General features: G+C 48.9%; 1 protein-coding gene across 1 annotated transcript; it reads right to left on the bottom strand.

Moving 5' to 3' along the window:
* Positions 1-424: 424 nt before the first annotated feature.
* On the bottom strand, positions 425-5,723 carry PDX1 (pancreatic and duodenal homeobox 1). Its single transcript, XM_084491596.1, has 2 exons — positions 5,246-5,723; positions 425-2,824 (listed from the first exon to the last, which is right to left on the bottom strand). Exons 1-2 carry the CDS (start codon positions 5,649-5,651, stop codon positions 2,436-2,438), a joined length of 795 nt encoding a protein of 264 aa, XP_084347722.1. The 5' UTR covers positions 5,652-5,723; the 3' UTR covers positions 425-2,435.
* Positions 5,724-25,963: the final 20,240 nt, after the last annotated feature.

Below are 25,963 nucleotides of genomic sequence, written 5' to 3'. Positions count from 1 at the left end.
CCTTGTGAAAACCTGATCCAGAGGGTTAAAGAGAATTAAATATGCATTATTACAGTTTCAAAGCAGGGGAACATTTCCTTGGGGAAAAAACAAATAAAAATGGGTATGCCTGAACACCTGATTTTGGTGAGATGACACGGCACAGGAGCTGTAGCAGCCCTGTAAGCCCCCATGCCTTCCACCAGGTTACCTGCAGCATTTACCTCTGCAAGGTCCCGGGGCTCTCTTGATGCAGCTAAATCTAATTTTTCCATCGGTGCAGCTGTAAGAAAGATGAAAAAAAAAAAAAAAAAAAAAAAAAAAAAGTGCTAAACCCATCCGCTCTGCCAATTCCCCAACGAAAAAGACTTTATTCGTTAAAACTAAATCATGCAAGGCTGATTGTGCTTTCACTCGTAAAAATACCTCGAGCTCGCGGTCGAACAAGTCGGCAAATTCTCCATTTGTACAGCAGTGCACAAAAAAAATAAAAATAAAAATAAAAATAAAAATGAAACCGAACGCATCACACTAGAGAAAGGGCAGGCAAAATTTCTGCTGTTTGCCCAGTGAAATGCCCTGTAAGGATTTTAGCAGGAAATCTTGGGATTTTGTATGATAGATAGATTTCCTTTTTGCAGCTACATCTATTTTTTGCAGTGGCTGCCCAGTTGCAATTTCAGTGACAGATGTTGTAAAAGGGACGTGGAAATTGTTCCGCCGAGCGTTTCCAGTGACGGGCTGCTGCAAAGCGTAAATGGTGCCGGGAAATGCTGGGGTTTAAAATGATTTCACGGTCCCCCAAGTTTGGGAAATGATATTTTAATTAATATGGTGGCTTCGTTTCTTAAGCAGAAGGGCTTTATTTGAATTTTGCTCGTATAATCATTAGCAAAGTCCTCACTCATTGGCTGCGTTTAGGTGAAGAAGGACACACAGGCTTGGGCGAAAAATCGCTCATGCAACGTGCAGGAAAAAAAAACAAAAACAACCAGGAACGTCCCTGTTCGCACACACACATTAATGCCCCCAAAAGGAAAGAAAAGCAAAAGAATTACACCTTCAGCTCCAGTCTCCACCTTTCCGTATTGTTAAGCGTTTTATGCAAGACGGGGAGAAAAAAAAATAAAATAATAATTAAAAAAAAAAATGTGGAAAGCTGCTGCTTCTCCCCCTTGTTTTCAGCCGTGGGACTGGGAACATCCTCTCATCAGGACTGTTGGGACGGGCCTCCTCACCTCTTCCTCACCTCCTCCTCCTCATCTCCTCCTCCTCTTCCTCACCTCCTCCTCCTCACCTCCTCTTCCTCCTCTTCCTCCCCCAGGGCCCTCCCGGGTCCGGTCCCCGGAGATGCTGTGGGGTCTCGCCGCGCCTCCCGGTGCCTGCTGCCGGGGAGAGCTCGGAGCTCCGCACCCGTTTTTTTCTTTTTCGTTTCCAGCTTGGGCTCGAGGTCTTAATTTCGATTAAATTCACTGATTTTTTCGCAGCGGCTGGGGAGAAAATCTCGGCGCAACGAGCAGGGAGCCGGAAGAGCCGTGCAGCTGGGAGGCATCTTCTCCCCGAGGCTGGGTTCATGAGAGAGAGGAGGATGAAGAAGGGAAGGGGATTTTCTTTTGAAGGAAAACATCACCGGGACCAGCCCGGGGCACGTCCCAAACCCGGCTGGCAGCTGCCCGCTTTCCTCACCGACGCCCCGGGAGGGCAGCGCAGCCCTGCGCGCCCCGACGGTGCCCGCATGGAGAGGGGCCAGGCACCCGAAATGGGGCATCGGGGGGTCTCAGTCCTGCCCGCAGGACCAGAGGGCTTATTTTTTTCCCCATCTTTTTCTTTTTTTTCCCCCGTCTTTTTTTTTTTTTAATTTATTTTTATTTTCCCCCGTCTTTCTCTCTCTTTTTTTTTCTTATTTTTTTTTTCTTCCAGACTCCAAAAGAAAACGAAACAAAGCAGATTTCCAAAGAAACGACCACTAGTCCGGTCTCCTGCTGGACTTCTCCCTAGAAGAGATGTCCCGGAGCCTCTCGAAGCGGCGGGGTTGGCCCGGGGAGGCTCCGCACCTCTCCGCCTGGCTCCGCGCCCCGCCGCCCCCCTCTCCGCACCCGCGGGCACGGCGGCCCCAAACCTGGCAGGGGCAGCCTCCAACCTCTTCTCCTTCGCTGTCCCCACCGCTCCGTGCTCCCGGGGTCGCCGTCGGTCCCAGATCCGCCTTCCCCGGGGGAAGCCGCCCCCCGACGGGGGGGACGCGGCGCGCCTCCATCGCGGCCCTACAGCGCGCACCGAGCCTCTCCTCGCTGCAGCCTCACGCCTTTCGTTTTCTCGATTTTCTCGGGACGGCAATTTCGGGGGGGGCAGGCACCCAATTTCCCCGGGGGAAGGCGGGTGACGGCACGGTGGCGGCGGTGGGGGGCCGGCCGCCAGCCCCCTCGGCTCTGTCCCCCGGTGCCAGCCGCTTCCCCGGCTCACCGAGAGTCCTGCTGCCTTCGTGGGGGCAGGTTGGGGGCCAGCAGGTCCCTGGAGGCCCCCGAGGGCATGTTCCCGGGGGGACACGGCTGCAGCTCCTCTTTGCCCTGCAGCTCACCGGAGGACACCACACAGTCTTGCTCGGGGTCGTTGCTGTTGGCCGCCCCTCGCTTTTTATCCTCTTCCTTCTTCCACTTCATCCGCCGGTTCTGGAACCAGATCTTGATGTGCCTCTCCGTCAAGTTCAACATGACGGCGAGCTCCACCCGCCGCGGCCTGGAGATGTACTTGTTGAAGAGAAACTCCTTCTCCAGCTCCAGCAGCTGCGCCCGGGTGTACGCCGTCCTCGTCCGCTTGTTCTCCTCCGGCTCCACCACGTAGGATCCCCCTGGAGAGAGGGGGACAGGGGGACAGTCAGCCCCGGCCACCTCGTCGGAGGGGGGGGGACACCGCCACGGCTGCGGGAGCACCCCCCGGGGCTGCGCTGGCCGCGGGGCGCACGGCGGCTGCTGTTTTATGGCGATAAAAATTTGGGGGAAATTCGCGGAGAAACGGCGTCCCTCGGGGGCGGAGAGAGGCAAAGGAGCCACAGAAAATAATTAATTAATTAATTAAAATAAGAAAATAAAAAAATAAAAATTAAAAAAAATAAAAATAAAAAATCTGCGCCCGCCAAAAAGCGCCGGTAATATGTCCGGTGTAATTTATGTTAGATATGATTTAAAATAAAATAAAATAAAATGATAAAAATAAAGAACAACAAAATGGAGTTGGCCATATTGCCAACCTGCAATATGTCGGGTGTGATTTAAAATAAAAGCAAAACTATATATGTATAAATAATAATTAAAATAAATAAATAAATAAATGGGGTTTTTGCGCGCCAAGCACAAGAGACCAAAATAAATCGTAATTTTTTTTTTTTTTTTTAAAAAAAAAGGAAAAATAATTTTATAAAGGAAAAATAATGGGGAAAAAATAGTGAAAAAGCAAAAAGGAAAAATAAGAAAAAGAAGGAAAGGGAGATGGAAATGGCACGGGACAGGGTTCAGGGTTGCTGTGGGTGCCCCGGGATTTCCCCCCGGGGCAGTCCCGGCCCCTTGCCAGCCTTCGGGGAGCCACTGCTCGGGTGCGGGGACCACAGCCCTGGGGACCCGTGGCTGCCACCCGTCCCTGTGGCCAGGTCGGCCGAGCCCTTTGATTTCTCGTTCCCGGAAACTGCGACAACGGCGACATCGCCATGCCCGCGACATCGCCGTGCCCGCGACGGAGGCCGCCGCTGGGCCGGGGTGGCAAGGGCAGCAAGAAGGACCGGGGATCGGCGTGGAAATGCCACTGCCACTGTCACCAGGGCTTGGAGGCCTGCTGGGGACACTCCAGAACTCAAAGGAGATGTGAAGAGCCGGATTCAAGCACCCCAGGGCTTTTCCCACTCGGCTTTACCCCGCTCGGCTTTATATTCCCATGGGCCATATTTAGGAAATTACAGCCATATAAATAATCTGAAAAACTATAAAAATAGACGTTTTCACGTCTGTTAGAGGGTCTCTGTGTGGCCCTTCAAACTCGGCAGCGCGGCGGTGCAGCCAGCTGCCGGGACGGGGCAGTCCCGAGGGTCGGGCACGGCGGTGCGCACCGCGCTGGGCTCGGCCAAAGCCCCCCAGGGATCTTTTTGGGCTTTTACTCCCCTCTCACCCCCCTCAACCCCCATGATAAAATCAGTGCAGCCGCCCCTCGGCCCCACGGCCGCGTAAATCCCACGCGTGTCTATGAAAACTGAAGGTTTATAGGGTTTACAGGGTCTATAGGGTGCGGGTGTTCTCATCCCCTGTCCTGCTGTGGCACAGCCCTGGCTGGGTCCCCTCCTTGTCCCCCCTCAGGAGGGAACAGGGCAGAGTTTGCGACCTCGGTGGGGCAAGTTTCGTTTTGCTGAGATTTTTTTTAATAAAGAGGAGAGGAAAAAAAAAAAAAAAGAAGGGGTATTTTGAAAGTTCGGCTTTATCATTTTCCTTCTTTTTTTTTTTTTTTTTTTTATTCCCCCCCACCCCAACCGATTCATTCAGCCCTACAAGCGCTCCTCTCGGCCACCGGGCACCGCAGCCTGTCCCCTCTCCCCCTCGCTGTGTCCCGGGCACTTCCCAGACTGTTTCACGGTGATTTCAATACCCCGGTCCCTTTTTCAACTGTCTATTTGAACAAAGCCATTAATATAATATTTGCCCTATAGGCGTGACAAAGGCGCAGGACACGATAACATTGTGCAGGGAGAGACAGAAATATTGTTCCGCAGCGGAACTTTCTGCCTAGATAGAGTTTCTTCCCCTCGCTGGCACCTCTGCTTCGTTTGTGCATTGTTTCCCTTGCCCCCGGTTTTAGGTTGTAAAGGCGCAATTCCGGGGAAAAACCCGCGGGCAGGAGGCGGGGGGGGGGGGGATATAGGGACAGCAGGGAGCCTTGGGGACACCAAGGAGCCCTGGGGACAGCGAGGAGCCTTGGGGACGTTGGGGAGCCCTGGTGGCTCTCCCCACCTCGGCCACCGCGAGTTTATCGGGGGCCAAAAATTCGTGAAATTTTGCGTGGGACTCGGGCACCCCTCCCCTACCCTCCCCCCCCCCCAAAAAAATGATGCTCTTGGGGTTTTGGCCCCCGTGGGCTGCGCGCTGCCGGCTGCCACCCCCGGCTTTCCACCCGACGGCGGAGGGGACCCCCGGGGAGGGTGGGCATGGGGGGCGTCACGGCTGATTTTGGGGAGGTTTTCTGCCTGCCGAGGGAGGGAGAGAAGAGGGAAGGGGGTGGCGGCGGGGTTTACCTGCCCACTGTCCCTTCCAGGCGTGCGATTTGGTGGATTTCATCCAGGCGAAGGGCACCTGCACCCGGGGCTCCTCCATCGCCCCCCCGTCCGCCCCGTCGGCGAAAGGCAGCGCGTCCTGGTGGGGGGGAGGAAGGTGATGGTGGTGGTGGTGGTGGTGGTGATGGTGCAGGTGGGAGACCCCGGCATCTTCCGAGATGGGAGGCACCTCGTAAGGGGAAATATCCGGCGGGCTGCCCTGCTCCAGCGCCCCTAAAGGGCCGGGGTACGGCGTCTGCTGCTGCCTGCCCATGTAGAGGCAGGCGGGGGGGCTGGCGTTGTAATCCTGCGCCTGGCCCCCTCTCTGGAAGGCGCACGGCTCCTTGTAGAGCTGCGCCGAGGCGTAATACTGCTCCTCGGCGTTCATGGCCGGGGTTAAAGGGGGGGTCTCGCAGCTAGGGACACATCGGGCTGCTCCCGCTGCCGGCCCCGGGATGCCTCTTTGACAGCTCGCCGCCCCGTCGGGCCCCGCCGCCCTGCCCGGCTCCCCATAGGCGCCGTCCCCCCCACGTGAGCCCTCCCGCAGCCCTCCTGGGCGGGGCGGGACCCATAAGAGGCCACCCGGGGTGGCCCCGGCCCTATAGACCTTCCCCCCACCGTTACCCGGTCCCCCGGACCCCCTCTGCTCCCTCCGTACCCCAGAACAAGAAGCCCCCCCCCTCCCCGTCGGGGTAGGGGGCAATGCGGGGGTCGGGGTGCGCCCCGACGTGCGGGGCGCTCCGGGAGGGGCGGCCCCAAAATTCACGCTTTTTCCCGCACCGCTTGCTCATCCCTAATCCCCTCCCGGCAGATCAAAACCTTTTTATTTTTATTTTATTTTCGGGGGGAGGAAGGGTGGGGGAGGTTGGCGTCGGGGCGGATTTGGGCTGCGGGGGCAGCTCGGGCATGGATGCGGCTGTGGGAACGGGTGCCCGGGGACAGGAAAGGTGCTTGGGGTCTCCCTCGGGGGGACCCCAAGTATTTGGGGGGTCCCCAGGGGGCCAGGAGCAGCTTTCTGCCCATCCACCCCCTACCCGAGGGGGGATGCGGCCGTCGGGGACCACAACGCTATCGCCAGGGCGAGCGATAGGCGGCGGATTGTTTGCCGAAGGGGGAAATTTGGGAGCCTTCCCCGCGGCTTGGGCTGCAAAGTGTTGACCCTCGGAGATAATCTGCTCCGAGCCGCTGCCGGTTGACTTGGTGACGAGGCTATGAGGAGGCGGAGAGCTACCCAAAGGGACAAAGATCAGTTCCCTGCCTCCCTGCGCTCGGCCCGCCGGCCGCTCTCGCCGGCTCAGGGGCAGGCACGTTTCCTCCTTCTTCTCTTCCTCCTCCTTCTCCTCCTCCACTCCTCCTCCTCCTCTCCTCCTCTCCTCCTCCTCCTCTCCTTCTTCTCCTCCTCTCACCTCCCTTTCCCGCAGCTCCGGGCATTTGGCTCCAGGCTCCGGCCGCAGCCGTCGGGACGCGCAGTGGCCGCCCCGTCGAGGGCCCGGATCGGCTCGGCTCGGCTCGGCCCGGTTGGGACCACGCATCCCCGGGCAAGCAGGGAAGGAGGCGCCTCGGTACCTGGCTCAGACGGCGGCTTCCGAGGGATCATAAAAGCTTCCCAGTCCATTACACGGAAAATGAGTTTCCGCTATGAATCCATTCGGGCCCCCCATCTCTCGGAAAGCACACCGAGCCTTTGATTCAATATTGAGCCATTAAGCAATTGCTTTCCCAAGCCATTTAACAGCAGCTCTTATGGATAAATAAACAAAAAAGGCTGTAAACCAATTATAGTGCGGATAGTGAAAAAGTATTTTATTAGCGGGAATTACCGATAGGCATCGCTTCTCCTCCGGCTGCCCCCGCCGGGAGCCCTCCCTCTCCATCCCCTGGCATGCCGGGCTGGGGTATGGGACCTGCAAGGGTCCCACAGCCCTATATGCTCCCCTGGGTCTGCTGGAAGGCACAGGTGTCCTCCGATCCCATCGGAGACTTCTTCCATGCCTACACCTCCAGCCCCTTGCCCTGGGCTGGAAGCTGCGGGTTTGGAGCCCCCCAGGGCTCTGTGCTGCTAGTGGGGTTCAGCCAGCCCCTGGTTATGGGGGCACAGCCCTATCCCCGTGGGGAGCCCAGCTCTGCGCTGCTCCCCGGAGCATTTACAGCCTCGGTTTTTCCACGGGGAACCGGTGTGGACAAACAAACAGGCGGCCATAAAAACCAGAGCAAATTGATTCATCGCCAGGGAGGACCATTACCTGGTGTCTTAATGCGGTCCTCTCTCTATAACGAACATTTCTAAATAGAGCAAACATTTCCCCCTCCAAAGCAAATGAATTTCGTATAATTTAGAGCTAATTCTCTTTCATTCTGCCTGCGTGAGCAGGCGATAAGGGCACGCTTTGCCGTGCTAACAACAAGGCAGCGAGCTGCAGTGCAGGAAAAGGGCCCCGCTGGCCCTCCTGGTGTGGGGGACCCATGCTGGTGTTTGGGGTGACAGAGTTCAGCAATCCCAGCAGGGAGCACACATGTAACACAGCACCCAGTTATTTCCCCAAATTCCCAGAATTTTCCACTCCAGGCATTTTCTCAGCTGTGGGGGCTTTAATTCTCCCACTGGAAGGCCTCTGGATGGGTAGGTATGGTGCAAGAACTCAAAAAGTGCAGTGCTGACCCTGTAGCTAATATATGGCCACTGTGAGGCCAGTGGCACTTGAGTGCTTTGAATAGTGAGCTCAGGGAACTGCTGCAGCTCCCAGATGGGAGGTTCCCCTGCCCTTACTCTCCAAGCCTGAGGAGAATCACAGAATCATTAAGGTTGGACAAGCCCTCCAAGATCACCTGGTCCAACCATCCCCCACCACCAATGTCACCCACTAAATTGTGTCCCCAAGCACCACGTCCAACCGCTCCTTGAACACCCCCAGGGACAGTGATTCCACCACCTCCCTGGGCAACCCGTCCCAGTGCCTGACTGCTCTTTCTGAGGAGAAATGTCTCCTCATTGCCAACCTGAACCTCCCCTGGCACAGCTTGAGGCCATTCCCTCTAGTTCTACCACTAGTTACTTGTGAGAAGAGGCCAAACCCCAGCTCCCCACACCTTCCTTTCAGGCAGTTGTAGAGAGAAGTCGCCATCCTCAGGGCCATCCTCAATCTCTAGGGATCCATGCAAAGAAAAGACATATGATACATGTGATATATTTATTCCAGCTGATAAATTCACAATAGTGTTCAGTGTCTAACCACTGAAAACAGCAAAAGCAAAAGTAAGCGAGGTGTTGCACACTAGAACAAATTACAAGGGGTTGGATCTACCTTAATGCCTGGCTGGATGTGTGCTCCAGGCCTGCTAGAGGTCCTGGGTTTTACCCATGTTGTGAAGATTTTACAGGCCACAGGAGCTCCCAAAGATTTTGAGGGTGTCTATGGCTGCCACATTCAGCTCATCCAGCTTCACCCTTGGAGACAGGATGCTCACCCATTCAACTCTGTGTTGTGATCCATGATCGTGGTCCCACAATGAATAACATGGTTGATGTTCATGCTGAGAACAGCTCTAGCAGGTCCAGGTTGTTTCTTCTAATGGCACTTCACTCCTCAGAGGCAGCTTTTTTTAAGTACTCCATGCTGTCAGTAAAGTTGCTGTAAGGATCTACCTAGAAGGCCAACCTTATCGCAAGCTTGTTATTCCAAGAGATTAAACTAAAGTGAATCCATGAGTATGTAGCATTAGTCGAAGGAAGACAGCAGCAACGCTGAGTAGTACAGGCACGTAGTAATCATCCTCAACACAAGAACAGGAATTCAAATAATCCAGTATCAGTGATGAGTGTTTCAGGTACTCAGCTGTTGCCATCCTACAGGGAGATCCTGCAATAACCACACTGCAATACTTGGATTACCATACTAGATTTGTGTGTCTTTAAAGGACTTGTTGAGATTTGATCTTATCCTCTAGCTGGGTGTTTGCCTAACAGAGAAGAGATTGTCTGCTTGGCTAACTGGTTTCCCATCACATACGAGGTCTAAAACTTTTCACAAGATAATAAGAGTGTGGCTGAGCACCCAGTGGTTTGGAAAGCCAAGCCACATGCCTAATGACATATCTGTGAGTTTTTAAAATATAAGCTGTAAAATATATGCCCACAGATACAGCATTGCACACTCCTGAAATTCAACGGTGTGTTCAAAGATCTTACTTGAAATGTTTAATTTAGGAGCTTAAAGTCTTGTCTACGTCTTCCCCAGTCATGTCTGATGGACGTTACTGCAAGCTGCTGAGATCAGTGAAACATAAAACCACCTGGATACAACATTCTTTTTTTTCCATCTAGGACAGGCAGCAGGAGCATTTTGTTTGCCTTTCCATACAAATAATTTGTGATCCCCTACTCAGTCAGTTCCCTTTCCCACCGTGGCTAACCAGAACATAAACCAGCAAGGAGTGCTGCTCAGCCTCACTTCCTTGAAGCGACCTGGTTTGATTTTCTCTGATTTTCTCTACCTGCATAATATTTGATGGCTTCTTAGCACTCAAACGCTTTTTTACAATTCACTTTTTAACAGAAGAGAAACCTTGAAGGTGGCTGGAACATATTCAAAACAATACAGGGAAACTGTTCCCATGGCATGGGCCAACAGTGGGAGAAGGAAAAGTTGACTGGGAAACAGAGCTTTCCCAGGGATTGATTTTTAAAACCCCCACACTGCTGTATCTAGCAGAAAGGTAACCTTTCACAAAGCTGGTTAATAATCAATAACCATGTGAAAACAAAGCTGTCTTTCCCTCTGAGCGCTAATGATAAAAAACAGAGCATGAACTATTCCAGCTGCCTTAAAGTAACACTGGTTCATCAGCTTTTTTTTTCTTTTTTTCTTTTTTTATTTTCTTTTCAAGGAACTTTTTTGGTCTCTGAGAGATTCTGCACTCAAACGCTGATACTTCATGATACTTCAGCTTGCTCCTTGCTCTCCTCAGCACACATTGGCTTCTTCACACAGTAGGTATGGGTCATAGGTATAGTAGATATAGCCAGTTTGAAGAAGACCTTGTCCAGGAAATACTTAGGAAAATTGCCCTGGGAAAGACTGAGAGAGAGCAGGAGGGGATCTTAGATGAATCCTGTTGTTTTAGACTTTCTCTTTTACATCTCTCTCTCTCTCTCTCTTTTTTTTTTTTTTCTTCTTTTTTTTTTCCCTCCTATTCATAATTGTATTTTCTGGTAGGAATATTGACCATCACCAGTGCAGTACAACTTCATCACCTTATAAGAAGAGGTGAGGAATTTCTTTAAAATACCATGAACCTTTCTGCTGAAAATAAAGCAATTTCACATTGCCTGCCCTGCATAATTTTGTTTGCCCCTTTCATGGCTATTATACCAGATAGAAGGAGAAATACATATATATATTCACATATAGGTGAAGAAATTCAAAGCAGAACTCCAACCCAGAGAGATCTCCTTCTCAGAGCCCTTTACTGCTTGCATTTTCCCCTGTACCTGGGCTCTTTGGGGTGGGTGCTGTGTCGCAGAGCGGGGTGGCAGAGCCCAGCCCAGCCTCGCCACGCAGGTGGTGCTTGGGCTGCTGTTGGCTCACCTGGCAGTTCTCACCATTCCTCCCCTCTTGTTTGTCCATTACAACTTTGCCCTCAGCCATTTGGGCTGAAATTTTCCATTCTGTGTCTCCACCTCTCAGCAAACGTTTGGGGGGATTTTGGTTAAAATGTATTGAATGGGGGCAGTGAGGAAGGTGAAAAATTGCTGAAGTGGACAATGTGGGGAGGGTGTGGGGTCACTGTTCCTGCAAGTCTCTAAAAACAGGAGCAATGCAAGTATGGGTGATCCTGAGTTGGAGAAGAGGACTGGAAGAGTCCAGCTGACACCTGGAGACAGAAATCCTACGCAGGGTTTTCCTGGCCGGTTTTCTTCCATGCTGCACTGACTTGCTGGATTTAAACAGAGCACAAGTCCTGCTATAGCAATGTCACTCCAGACTGATCTCTCCATGCAAAACTGCCCACATTTGGCCAAACTCTGAACTCACTGTTCCGGCTCCACCAATACATCTTAAAACTCAGCAACTAAAACCTCCACAACTTCCATCTGCAGGCATCAGGCCCCAGCCCCAGGCCTCAGACCTCAGCGAGGGCTCAATGTGTTGAGGTGGATCCCAGGGAGAGAAAAGCAGGGAGATGTTCCTCACAACCCTTCCTCCAGCCCTGGGCAGCATGGAGGAGGAAAGTGTCTTCTTCAGAGGGCATGTAAGGCTCTCACCCTACAGAAGAAAGGGTTCACCCACAGGGAGAAGAGAGAAGGAAGGGGCGCTACCCAGCTGGGTGCAGGCCTGGGTTATGCTGCTGTGTGTCCCAGATGGGCACACCACAGGGGAATAACATCACCAAGGTGGATCTCTGGGGTCAGACACCACAGAAGGGGTTTCCAGCTGCAAATACCTTGCCTTTTGGGGTGCCAGGCCTGCTTTTTCTAGGGTGGTGGGTCCAGTAGCACTTCTGACCACCTCAATTAGGCACTCAGTATTAGTGGATACTTTTTAGCTTAATCTCACTTAATCCAATGTGGATTTCAGAAGGGATTTACATGCTTACCTTCCACTGAAATCAATGCAAAGAGTTAAATATCAGGGCATGAAACTTGTCTCTCCCCTCAATAAACTGATATCACATCAGCCCTTGAGGAAACCCATCCCCTTAACACAGGGTAATAAAATGCATGGTGAGGAAGTCCTGGGCTCAGGAGGGGACATAGGACAAACAGCATTAGTTTAACTGGGCTTTGCCTATAGCATGCTGAAAATGAGAGAAGAGGAGGAAGCAAAAATCCATCTCACAGAGAATGGAGACAAGGGCATCAAGTGAAGCTGTTCAGCTAAATTCCTTGCTGGCATTTTCTTGATTGTCTAATATGCAATGTGTAGGGAAGAGAAATGTATATATGCCTTATGTGTCCAATCAATTGTTAACACAGGTTGAATTTTATACATAAGTACATACATGTAAAATATATAATAATAATAATAGTGATTGATAATGGACACCTGCCCTCTGAAGATTTCTCAGTGCCTCTCAATTTTAAGAAATGAAGGAAAAGAAACTGACATTGTCTCCAAGATAACTGTCAAACACAATAGTAAGAAGAAGTAATTAAATAATATGGCTTGCTCATTTGCTCAGCTGAAATGCTTACTGCTTTCTTTGTGCATATGTAAAATAAAAATGTGCAGTGTAACATTTATTCTCTTGCTCATTTATTCATAATATAGTTTCGATGGCAATTTAACCTTTCTAAAAGTTCACATAGTTTCAAATGTTTCCATTTATCTCCTCTCCTCTCCTCTCCTCTCCTCTCCTCTCCTCTCCTCTCCTCTCCTCTCCTCTCCTCTCCTCTCCTCTCCTCTCCTCTCCTCTCCTCTCCTCTCCTCTCCTCTCCTCTCCTCTCCTCTCCTCTCCTCTCCTCTCCTCTCCTCTCCTCTCCTCTCCTCTCCTCTCCTCTCCTCTCCTCTCCTCTCCTCTCCTCTCCTCTCCTCTCCTCTCCCCTTTTTCCTCTCCTTTTTCCACTTTCCCTTTCACTTGATTTCTCTTTTGCTTTCTCTTTCACTTTCTCCACCATAATCTTTTTAATTGTATTTCCATCTAGTATTTTCCAGTTCCTTATTTATGTATTTAGTTCCTTGTATTTGTATGATATTCTCATTCAGTATTTGTGTATATTTATTTCACACCTGAAAGGCTGAAAAATTTGAAAAGCTGAAATTTAAAACTACAGTAATGTAACAGACAAGAAAATAATAATAATAATAATAATAAAAAATCAATGTCTTTATGGAGCTATGATGAACTGTACACACATATAGCCACAAATTCGCACATTTAACTGAAAGCTCTGCTAGATTCTCATTCTCTTAAAGATGAATGTAGTTTTTATTGGTCCTTCCCTGCATGCTGGAAAGCACATTGCTGAGCCTGAAATGATTTTATGTACCTAAGCGCCACCTGATTTAATGCACCAGCTGACAAGGACAAAGACATTGATTAAATGTCCTGCCTTGGGTGTCCAGAAGGCTGAAAAAAGGCTGTCTCCTCAAAATGATCGGTGAAACTCCACCCAGTAATCATTAACTCGGTGCTTGGTCCAAGCTCTAGGAATGACAGAAGGCTTTAAAGAAGGGAGCAGCCCAAACACGCTAGGTGTCATTTAACAGAGGACTTGGTCTCATCCATTTGGGGAGAGGTGAGAGGGAAGAATCTCTCATGGATGGTACCACGGGTTAGGAGTCCAGCCACAAGCCCAGGCCACCATGGGCAAGATGGAGAAATAAAGAGAATAAATTCCAGGCTGGCTGCTTTGTAAAAGCCCATGTGTGTCCTGGCTGGCTCCTGATACAGGTGGTGTCTGCCCTGCCAAGTAGGGGATTAGTGCTCCAGCCAGGTGAGAGGCTCTGCTGGGTTTTAGACTTCAAAATGCCTCTTGGTGGGCTCTGACAGAGCATCACCTGCCCACAGGGTTTCTAGCCAGTCATGATCATTAAATCTTTTGATTTAAAGCTGCTCTCAGGTGCTGCATCTGCAGCAGTTTTTCACAGTCCATAAAACCCACATGGTGTTGCAGAAACCTTGGCAAGAGCAATTTCAGCATAGCAACCGAGGGAGGGGAAATATAGTGCTTTAATAAAGAATTTTTCAGGAGCTCCACAGACACCAGAGCCACATTGTCCTGGCATCATCTCAGCCTAGGAGGTAACCACCTCTCAGAAGAGCAAATGCTCCAAAACCCAGAGCAAACCAAGGGTAGGAAGACACCTGTCCCAAGAAATAACCCCAAAGAAAGAATCTGGGTCTCCCATCCCTGTCCGGTGTCCCATGAAGAGATCACTTCCCAAGGCTGTGTTTAGGAAACCTTCAATTGAATAAATGAGTGCTGCAGGGAGGAGATGCCAAAATCAGCCTCTTAAACTAAATGATCCTCTTGTGACCCTTAAATGAAATCAACTGCTTTAGTGCTCAACTCATTTGTGCAGTGGCGACGTTAATATGGTCGTCTAATTTATTGAGTAGTCAGGTTCTAGTTAACGGGGCAGGACGGGGTAAGAAGGCAATTAGTGGCCTATTTTCTATGTACATTGGAGCAGACACCTGTATATAAAGGAAGTTCTTCTGGCAAGCACACTATGCTAAAAAGCTTTCACCTAAAATTATATAGCCTGACAAACAATATAAAAAAGTAGATTGCCCAATAAACAAATAATGTATCAGCCATTTGTACAAAACCATACTACTTAGACCCTTCAAGCTTGAAACAGCTGTGTGTTTTTCTCCATTAAAATGTTATGGTGAACTGTGCATAAGTTGGTTGAAATTCAGTTTTGATATTACTGTGTTTTCAAAGTCTAGATGGATTTAACACTTTTCCCAAGACGAGGCATTAACACAGGGTGAACATGGAAACAGCTCCCAGACCTCATTCCTCCCCGGGGCTCTGGTGGGAGCCAAGTGGCAGAGATGTATGGCAGGTGAGGGCGTCCTCTGTGCCCTTCCTTGAGGATTCACCCCTTCTTTTTTTTATTGAGAAGGCCTTAGATGCTCTGTGAGCCCAAGAGAAAGAGGGATCTCTGGGTTTAGTCCCCCTTTGGTGGGTGCAGCAGCTTCTTGGTGGTGCCTGCTGCAGACCGCAAACCTGCCTGCTCTTTTCTGTGAGTTTCTAAACACTGCAGGAGCAACAGCCTGACATGGGCATGATGTTCTTGGTGCCTGTTGTCCCTCCCAGCACCCTGATTCCTGCTCTGCACCCCTGGGTGAGGTGTGTACATGGACACTTCAGCTCTGCTTCGTGTGCCGTGCTCCCTGTGCTCCACACCCAGGGCCTGAACATCACTCATGCATCATGTGAAGGCACAGAGGGCTCTCACAAGCTAATACTGAGATCAGATAGTCATAGGGAAAATGTACAGGCTAGATATAAGGTCGGATAAATCCCCTGCAGCACGTGGCTGTCCCACAAGTATGCCATGAGCTTCCCTACATGTCTGGATTGCCTTTGTATGGAGGTGTTTGTGTGTGTGCTGCCTCCCTACAGCCTGGTCTGAAATGCAGCTGCTCTTTCAGCCCCTTGTTGGGGTCACTGTCCCCGTGTAACCCTTATATCTGACACACAGCAAACACCTCTGTCCTCAGCGCTCACAGCCCAGTTAGCTGCTGACCTGGGGCGGCCTGGGACAGCCAGCTCCCAGCTGATAGCAGACCTTATGTCTGTCACCAGCATGTGGAAAACTCTTCCCGTGCCCCAGGGTGCTTCCGACTAATGCAATCCCCTGCCTGCATGAGTGTCTGGCACCCAGACATCTTCCCACAGCTGGGCAATGCATGGAGGCCACCCAGGCCTGACACCTGCAGTGCCCATGTGGACACACTGGATAGCTCCTTCCACAGCCATCCCTGCAGCTCCTCTGTGTGAACTTGAGACTTTTTAGCCCCTGCCAATGCAGCACATCAGCAAGCAGCTCACTTTCAACCATTACAAGTAGGTAGGCAGCCCTTTAATGTCACCCCTGAGCAGGCTCCTGTTTCACAAGGGGAGGCTCAGCCATTACAGATCTGCAAACTGTTCAGGGACTGCAGAAGAACAAAGATGTACCTGGATGCACAGATTCAACCACACTTCTAAAAGAGGTTTCTGATGTTAGGGACAGAGTATCAGGGCTGCCCTGATATTGAAGTGAGAGGTCTCATCCCAGGCTTAAGTATGAGCTCGCCAGGGAGGCCTGCGAAGCTGTCACTGGTGCGGACAGAAGGTGTGACCGAGTGTTTGTAGGTGACAGCAAGGTCACCCTGGAGGTGTTGCAGGAAAGGAGCCTGGAAAGCATCAGCAGGGAGATAAAAATCACAAGGAGGGCTGGAGCTGTTTTTTTTTTTGTTGTTGTTTATTTGTTTGTTTGATTGTTTGTTTGTTTGTTTTGACTCTAAATGAACAAACAACACTTCAAAAACTGTTGGGGAGGCATCATTTGTACAAAAGTAGTGGCCTACCCTGAGACTGCTCTGAGACACTCAAAACAGTAGCTGTTGGAGTAACTACAAGTGGGAACTAAAATACTCTTCCAGCAATGGGGAATGCTGACCCAAAACCCCTGATGGCTGTCCTGGTGATCTACTCTTCTCTAGGTATCCCCAGCCATTGCTGGGGAGGGGACACCCAGCAGGAGGGACCCCTGTCTGACCTGTGCAGCTATTCCTGTGTCCCCATGTTCCTCCCCATTCCCAGTATCACATCTCCACCTGGTTAGTTGTCTTAACGCACCTTACAAACAGCAGACAGGGACACTTGGTTCGCTTGCCTCCTGGTGAAGCAGGTGCCCCAAAGAGGACAGGCAAACACTTGCTAGGAGGTGTTTGCGCAGCCCACAGAAGTGCCCTGAGAAGTGCACCTGCTAACCCTCCCAAAACAGGATAACGAATGTTATCTTGTTGTTTCTTTGTAGTCCCTTATCCATTTTTTTTCCTCTTGTCTGTCACTCTTTCAGCTTCTGTGACCATCATTTCAGCTCAGGGATTTGGAGCATTGAGGGCTTCTCTATACAGTCATGATTCTGGTTGGGTTGTTATTAAACAGAAGACCAGCAAAGGGTAAGAGTGCTTGTTGGCTTATTAGCAATGTTTCTATTGCTGGATACTCACAGACAAGCAAATGCTATACTCAGTGATTTTTCACCAAAAGATATTCAAAAAGAACCACTTCAATGGGTGAAAATATGCAACTTGTTACAATGGAAACCTCTCCAATAAAGCTGAAGTCCTGGATCATCTCATTTTAGGAGCAAGAATCTCTCCAGATGCTGATGCCTACTAAATGATTCAACTTCACAAATCCTGCAGACTTCATAAACAAGTTGCAGGCTAGGATTTTTAACTCAAGACAGCCTGGTGAGATGCCCTGAATATAAAATGGGGAGGTGGTTGTTCTTTAAAAAATATTTATTTCTTTTCATTAAAAGTCATCCCAGAACTCTAAGGTTTTCAGTCAAGAAGCATTGGATTTCTGATTCTCATTTTTCCTACAAAACTGAAACAAACAAACAAAAAAAAAACTCTTGTAAAAGTCATTGTTTTGCCTATAATAATAATAATAATAATAATAATAATAATAATAATAATAACAATAATAACAATAATAATAAAATGTAAACACATAGTTGAATATGTTGAACCAGAATCCTGATTTCAACTGAAAAAGCATTTTGCCAGAGCATCTCAAGCAAGGCTTTATGAGCTGGTCATGGCAGTCACCCTTATCCCTGTTTGAGTGCTGCGAACTGTATTATACCACAGTTAGACACCAGTCTGAATTGCAAATAAACAGTGATTTTGCTTTAAAACCCCAGAGGAAGGAGACAACTAAGCTTAAGATTTAGATGCCAAAAGAATCTAGTCATGACAGGAGCACTCCAGTGCTCTCCACTGCTCTTCAGTGCTATGTCCAACAGTAACTTGCTCATATTATGTTAAGACAGAAAGGTACATATATTTGATTTCTCCCTTTCTCTGTTGCTACTGACCCATCAAGCCCATTAAAACATCATTCTCTTTCTATCCATTTTGGGTAGGGATAACCACACTGCTCAGTCTTATTTCCTGACACATGTGGGGTTGTGAGGGAGTTGTGACAGGTGAGCTTTCTTCTATGTCTTTGCAGGAGTACTGGACTGTGTGCGATGGGTTGCTTTCGTTCTTCTATCACTTTGAAAATGTTTCCTCCCCAAAATATCATTATGTTTCCCCTCAAAAGACAAGACCTACAGCTCTGAATATGCCTCATTTCTTGGAAATGTCATGTGGCAAAGCTTTGAGACAAGAAAAATGTAGAAAAATCCAGAAAATAAAATAAAATAAAATAAAATAAAATAAAATAAAATAAAATAAAATAAAATAAAATAAAATAAAATAATAATAATAATAAAATAAAATAGTGTCTAAGTGCAAACTAAAGAGAGAAGTATAGGGACTTGGTGGCTTTTCAAATCTTTAGAGTCTGGGCATCTCCAGTGAGCAGGGTTCTGAGCTGTGCAATGAATTCAGATCGCAATGCAAGAGGAGAAATTCTCCAGTGGATGCCAGTCACTGCAGCCTTTTTTTTTCTTTCATTACACTTCAAAGGAAGACACTTTGGCCCCAGAAGAGTGACGCCACTGAAGACTGACTTTGACCCCAGAAGAGCGACGCTCCCTGTGCAGTCAATGGAGAGAGGGAGATGCTCTAAGATGGTTCTTGATGAGCTGCCTGGGTCCCCCCAGCACTGGCAAGGAATCTTGGTAGCTCAGTGGAACAAGCAACAGTTCATTCCTATGAAGTGGAAAGCTGCTTGGGCTGTGCCAGGAGGGAACAGCAGGGATATGTTGGCACAGCCACCTTCTTGGTGTTTGAAGTGGAATGCGGCACATCAAATAGTCTTTGAAGAGGTGAAGGCTGGTGGCAGCTCTTACCAGGGATGCTGGACACTTGGCCTGCAGGACTTCTGGAAAGGAGCAAAAATCTCATGTCTTTGATTCCAGGTCACTTCCAAACCACAATCTGGAAACAAGTGGGTATGGATTTTCCTTCCCACCAAGCCATTGCTCCAGCTGTTTTCCAGGGCTTCCCTCCAGGGGGTGAGCAACATGCCCAGGTTGGCTGGGGTGAGAAAACCTTCACTGACCAAGGGGAAGCAGAGGGCCGGAGCTCTGGTTAGTGTTTGATATGTTCAGAGATGCAATGAGGTACTCAGCAAGCATCCCTCATCAGCTGTCTGCACAAGTCCCCTCGGCTGCTTGTCCTCAGCAAACATAGCAAGAGGGGAATGTGACATTGGTGGCCACCAAGACTGGAAGTGCACCGTGACCAGTCCTCATGGACACACTGATGGGGTGTTTTATGCACATGCTGCTCCAGCATCCTTGGCAGAGGGGCATAACAGAGGTCTCTATCTCCCCACCCAGATTTACATGAAACCATCTGAGACACCCCTGGCCATTACTGCACACTGTTGAAATTTGTGGCATTTGCTGCTCTAAGCTCAGTCCACAGATTTTGCTCAAACAGAGTCTAAAGAAGACTTCCCTCATAAAGGAAATGCCATCTGTGGAAAAAATAATAATAATCAAAATTCAGGCACCAGTTCTAACAGCCAGTTCATTTGTTCCATGACGCAACTAATGAAAAATAGCTATACTGGCAACATAAGTATATGTTATATAAAATAACAGCACTGATGCCTGTATGTGTGTATGTATATATTCCAAAACCAGAGAAACAGTAAGGCAAGTAGCTATGATTTTGGGATACTTACTTGCCTACCTATCTCACAACCCACCCCTCTGGGTGCTGGGTGGCTTTGGCACCTGGCGGGGTGCCTATCTGAACAGGGACCGCCTCGGCGGTGCTATCTGCTCTGCTCTGTGTGAGGTCATTTTACGACACAAAACTGCTGACGAGGTGGTGGCTCCTACTGCAAGCAGCAAAGGCCTTCCTCCAGGCAAACCCTAGCTTCACAGAGAGCTGGCTAAACAGCTAATGAAGACAGATTTCTGCTGGACCTCTCTCCTTGTGGGTCTGCTCCCGAAGCTGACTCCTTATGTGGCCTCGTGCAGTCCATGATGCCAAGGAGTGCTTGGAGGAGAGGAGAAAAGGCAGCAATGATGTAAGGCAGTACGATGCCAAGGCATGTCGTCAGCTGCAGGGTCACAGGGCTCTGCAGCAGCAGGCCAAATGCTCAATAACAAGCTCTTAAAACATCCACTGTTGCCCAAATGCTTGGCCTGATGTGAAGCATAGCTCAAGGCACAGCTGTCAAACATCTCAGAGCATCTCCATCAAAGAGATCCTGCTGAGACTCCACCGAGCTTTTGCACTTTTCCAATGCAAACACCACGTTCAGAAGTAAACGCTTTCTATTTTATTTTCCTGCAGAAGAAATGTGCCCATCAAGAGATATCAAACACTCTCCTAAGAGAAGTGTAGTGATAACCAAGTCAGCTCTTCAAGATAACCTGGATGCTGGGTTTTACAGTCACGCTGATCCTCAGCGGTAGGACTGAAGTTCACTGTTTGACTACGTGATGGCATATTAGTCACAGTATCCTCCAGCACCAATAGGTCATGTCTGACGCTGCCTGCTCCCAACTCCAAGTCATCCCGGAGTTTATGTGGTTGTCAACAATCTTGCATCTATGGAAAATTAATAAAGATATGAGCTCTTCGTTCTCACTGCTTAGTGACTGGGGCTAGTTATGCATCCCAGGAGCTCTACATAAGTGAGCTTGCAGTTACTGGAAGGAGACATCACTCTGCTCTGCTGCCCATCAGCAGGGACACAGCCCTTCTGTGTCATGCAAATGGACACAATTACTGAAGGAGCTCTCGTGCTCACGGTAATTCCATGGGCAGGGGGGCCAGGGGCCACAATTTCCCCCAAAAAGCCCAGGAGAACCCAGGTTTGTCCCTTCCTGCAAATGTGGAGCACATTTACACCCATAGAGCATCACTAGAAGAAAACCACACAAGACTATTTGTTTATCAAATTGCAGACAGGTTTTCTCCAGAGGGCAAATGGGTGCTCCCAGCCCATGTCCCTGTGCTCTGGAGGACTTTTGGTGGGGTTGGTCCAGCCCATGTCCTGGCTGAACAACCCATGAGGGAATTCAGAGGGGAAACCTGACTGTGGCTACATGGAGAAGAGGAACAAGGCAACTCTTGAGAATACAAAATGGATTGTCTGAAATTCAGTTGTCCAAATGCAGGTGCTCTGTGGTCTGCTCTGGGGTATCCTGTCCGGGTTCCAGCTGCTGCTTTGCAATGGGGCAGCCTCCGACAAGAACTTTCTTATCTTTGCTAGATGTGTGTGGATGTCTTGGATATCATAGACATCTAAAATGCCCCCCAAAACTAAGATTTGGGTAACTTAGTGACTTCCCTAGTACCTCTGAAATGCTTTAGTTTTTACCACATTTAGTTCTTATAAAGAAGATGTTTAAATTCTACAGTCCTCGTCCTTCCCCTAGCCCACTAAAAAGCATTTAGATGAATCACGAATCCCCTGAAAACACTGAGGTTACTCACAGCAACGAGATTGCCAGGGGGTGGTAAAGCAAAGGCTTGTTTTAATCAGCAACAGCCCTCATGTTAGAGCTGTGACAGAACCACTGATTCATAAAGTAGCTGTTATTCTATGTGAGGAAGAGCCATAAATCATACCGTGAACCTTTTCCAGAGCTAGAAATGCCAACATTAGCTTTTTGTGTGTTATTATTTTAGGATTTATGTTGCAGTGAAGGCTTCCAGTGTCCTGTCACTCTCAGCACTGTACAACTCCAAAGGGTGAGGATTATAAATGGGACAAATTTTGTGGGAAAGGTGATGTCTTGGTTGGTGGAAACTTTGGGAAAAAAACAGACAAGATTCCTGAATACAAGCCCTTCCTCACATTTCTGCACCATATTTGAAATGTTTTGGTGCCCCAGAGCTGTGTTCATTTCCCCAGCCACAGCACATGCCATTGCTCCCTTGGCATTTGAGTACAGGCCCAAGTCCACCCACAAGCTCCAGCCCGCCTCAAGCCCAGACTGTTTGGAGAAAAGCCTTTGTCAGGCCCAAATCTGGGGTGAGATGCTGAGCATGATGAAGAGGAAGGCCAAAGTGATGCCATTTTTCAGCATGGACCTAAGAGTTCTTGCAATATAGACCCACCTCAAGAGCACCTCAAGAGGTAGAAATATCAAGGGGAACCTAATGGTACAACGCAGTATTCTCCTCAGATGCCCATAAGATGTTTTCCCTTCCATAGTCATCCGGATGGCACTCCAGTGATGTCGTACTGTAAATCTGGAAGCATCATGTCCATAATTATCTCATGTCTATCACAGTTGTTATCACTGCCCTGGGAGGCTTGGCTGAAGTGGGTATTAGCTGTACTGCTACTTGGTAGTAAATATTAAGTGATAGATATTATGACTGGTAGCATTATGTATCTGTCGAGTTTAACCTCCTTGCCTGTTTCCTTTGGACCTTAAACATACTTTATTATATCAAATAACAATTAACATTCCTCAGGGGTGAAGGTAGCTACGCGGTGTGTTTACTGAGGCAGCCAGCTGTCGCCACTTGGCAAGCAACTTTTATCATAAGCCGGCTGAATTTAACATATATCAGCATTTATCAGCCCAGACTTTGTCAGTTTTATAAACGAAAACCAAGGGACAATAAATCATTTGGTGCCCAGCTGATACTGCATACATCTGAGAGCATATTTACCAGGCCGGGTGGATTCAACCAACAAAAGGCATCCGAGGTTTTGTTCCTTGAGCTGTACCCAACGTGGCCTGAGATGTCTTTTTGTTGGTGCACAGCGCATCTGAAAGCTTTGGGAGATCTGCGTGGGGTGGTCCCAGTTGCTTTCTTCTCTGTGCTGTCGTGCTTACTGCAGTCACAAGAGGTTTCCTCTGAACCTCCTGGTGTTAACCAGGAACCGTAGGAGACACAGCAGTAAATCCAAGGGGGCAGTATCTGTTCTGTGACCCTGGGGGTAAGTGGCAGGGTGCTGCTCACATCCATACAACTAAACCTTTTCCACCCCAAAATTGGGTGGTTCAGCTATAGCCAGGAACTGCTCTGTGCATGGAGGCTAGCTGGCATGGCATGAACCTCTGCCAGGGAGTGCGCTGCACCCTTGAACAGTGCAGAAGGCTCCAAGATGGGGCTCAAACCCCGAATTCAGGGATAAATTAGGTCATGCATCACTGCTGCTGCCTTGGGTGAGATGGAAGAGGGGGGGTGTTATGCAGACTGATTTAATGCGGCATGGAAGATGGGGCCAATAATGTGTGCAGCAGCATGGGAGGTCCTCTAAAGCATCATTTCCACTTCATAGCTACGTCCACAGTTCATGATGTTAATGGAAACCCAGCCCCAGTGGGTTTTTACACCATTATATCAAGGTGGTAGTTGGAAAACTTGAGAGGTTCTGGAGCAAATTCTCATCTATCCCATCAGAGTGTCCTGCAAGAGGTGGACAGGCACAGGAGCTGTAGGGTTGTAGGCACAAGTGAGGGTCATGAAGACCACGTCTGTACTGGTTGGTAAAAGGGGTGCAGGAGCTGATGTGTGGTAAAAGGAAAATAGCACCAAGGAGCTCATTGTTCCCCCCACCGTGGCCAGAACACTGAACAAAGTTTCAACTTCTTTTGGGTTAATACACGAATCTCTTACAATTTCCTTGCGTTTCCCTTCCATTAACAGAGATATGCAAGACATATTCTACATCAGGTTTTCCCAAGCCCTGGCTGTGTAAGATGAGATATTCACTGCTTATTTAAATATATATCTTAGGTTGCACCAGTTTTATATATTTTGACAACTGTCTTCTCATTTTTTTTTTCATCAAAGCTGAAGTTAAAAGAACCATTTGCTTCCAAATGTTCACTCCATGGATGGGTATTTTTAATGACAAGCTGCAGCTTATTGTTCATTCTCATTACTGCAGAGAAACCAGAAAAGGACACAGAGAAAGGGTAGAAGCCTTCATGGCTCAGTGTGAAAGTCAGCCTGCAACACCTGCATCATGGAAGAGACCAGATGACATGGCTACATCTCAAACAAGGACATTACAGAGTGAGGAAAAGGCCACTGGGGCTGAGCATGGGTCAGGAGGTAATAGGGAGATCATTTCTTCCCTCTTCCTTCTCTGTCTCTCAGCTGAAAGCAGAGATTTGGCCAAGGTCTGCTCCTTCTTGTTGGCAGTGCATCCTGTGCCCACTAGCAGGTAGGTGGCAGGTGCTCCCAGACCCTTCTGAGATCTGGTTCCCCATCCCACCTTTCCTGCATCAGAGATGTGCCCTGCATCTTTCTCCCATCATCAGGACAACATCCCCCATCACGGTATCAAGTTGTGCTCTTTGGTTTTTTTTTTTTGTTCTTTGTAATGTCTTTAATAGCTCTGCAAATTCCCAGTGGTCTTCATGACAGTGAAACATTCATGATTTTGTATTCTCTGCAGTAACACAAGAAATGACAGCTGCTGCATCGCTGTTGCCTTTTCCTCATTTAAAAGGGATAAATATATGTTGGTACCCATCTCTGGACCCAACTGCTGTTTCGTTGTTTTAAAGTCATTTTCCATGAGTCAGGATGGGAAATAAAACGGCTAGGTGGGTTTGGAGGAAGAGAGAGGTTCAAATGAAGAATGCTGCAGGTTCCTGAGCTCAGGTGGCCATCCCTGGCAGCAGAGGTCTTACTGATAAAACAGGGACCTGATTTTTCAGCTCTTGACCCAGGCAGAGCTCATTACCTTCAGACGACACTGGGATCCTTCTGCACCTGTGGTTTTGCACATAAGTGCAAGGATATCTGGTGCTGCAGGAGCAGAGCCTGGGAATCTGCCCCTTCACTGATAGGGGTGTGCAACCCAAAATGCGGGGACCACTGGGCAAGGGGATGGTGCTGCACTGGGAACATTGACCCTGGGTCTCGGCAAGGGCAACAGGGTCCCAGCCTGTCCATGATGGAGCTCCTGCACTGTGACTCTTTGATTTGGGTCATCCCACTGAGTTTTCAAGGTCATTTTGTTTATTTGTTTATTTATTTGTATATATATATTTAAGGATGTGTATGTGATCCATAAGTTTTGGAGGAGGAAAGCCAGAGCACGTGAACTAGCAGGCTGAGAGATGGGAGTGGGATTCTCACACATTACCAGAGAGGTCCTAGCTCCAAAATCCACAGCTCTAGGCAGCCCTCCCCACACTGTACTGTCTTTGGTTGTGGCATGGGTGAGAGATGCAGCAAGTTGTGGGTGTGCCCAGCTGCTGGGATGGTTTGTGAGGGTTGCTTTGCAGGGGAGAAGGACAAAACTCCAGAGAGGAGCATGGAGCCTGCTTCAATGCCTGAAGGACAGTATGAGCATGAGGTGTGTATGGGGGAAGAAGCAGTGAATGTGGAGCATCAGAAACCCTCCTGATGGCCCAGCACAGGCTCTGCAGGGCAAGCAGGGGCAGACCATCCAGTCCTCTGCACCCTGAGGGTGTCCAAAGGGGGTCAGCCAACTGGATGCTCATCTGATGCAGGGATGCAGTCCAGGGCATTTGGCAACAGCATGGGCAATGGGAAATTAGGGGTGTTTGAAATAAAAAAGCAGAGCACTTGCAATAAGGTGAACACTGCTGTTATATCGAGTATGTTAACAGGAATCCAGAGGGAAAACCCCTGCTGGGATCAAGTGGTCATTTTACGAATCGACCAGTGATCCTTCTGTGGGGTCACTTCTTAGATAAATCTGGAGGGGATTTTCAGAAGTCTGCAGAAGTGGAAGAAGGGAAAAATAGTCGTGGGTCCTAAGCGTGCCACAAACAGCTTTCTGGTTGTCCAATTTATTCCCATTCAGACAATGTTTTTTTGTTTGTTTGGTTGGTTTTTTGTTTGTTTTTTTCTTTAGGATCTACCTTTAAAATTTGTTATTCCATCATTTTCAGCCCTATTTTCAGCCGACTGCTGCAGAAAGCTGCACATTTCTCGTCCATCCCGCTGTGGCCAGTGCTGAGCACGTCTGAAACCCCGTGCTTCATCCTCAAGCTGCTTTAACCTTTGGGGACTTACTGTCAGGATAAGAGTGATGCTCTTTCGGATCATGGCCCCGTGAGGGAAGGCAGGCGTGTGGGTTTCTCATCTGGGCTGGTTTGT

This window comes from Aythya ferina (assembly GCF_964211825.1).
Source record: "Aythya ferina genome assembly, chromosome: 1".
Lineage (NCBI taxonomy): Eukaryota > Metazoa > Chordata > Aves > Anseriformes > Anatidae > Aythya > Aythya ferina.
This window is presented reverse-complemented; position numbering and strand designations above follow the sequence as displayed.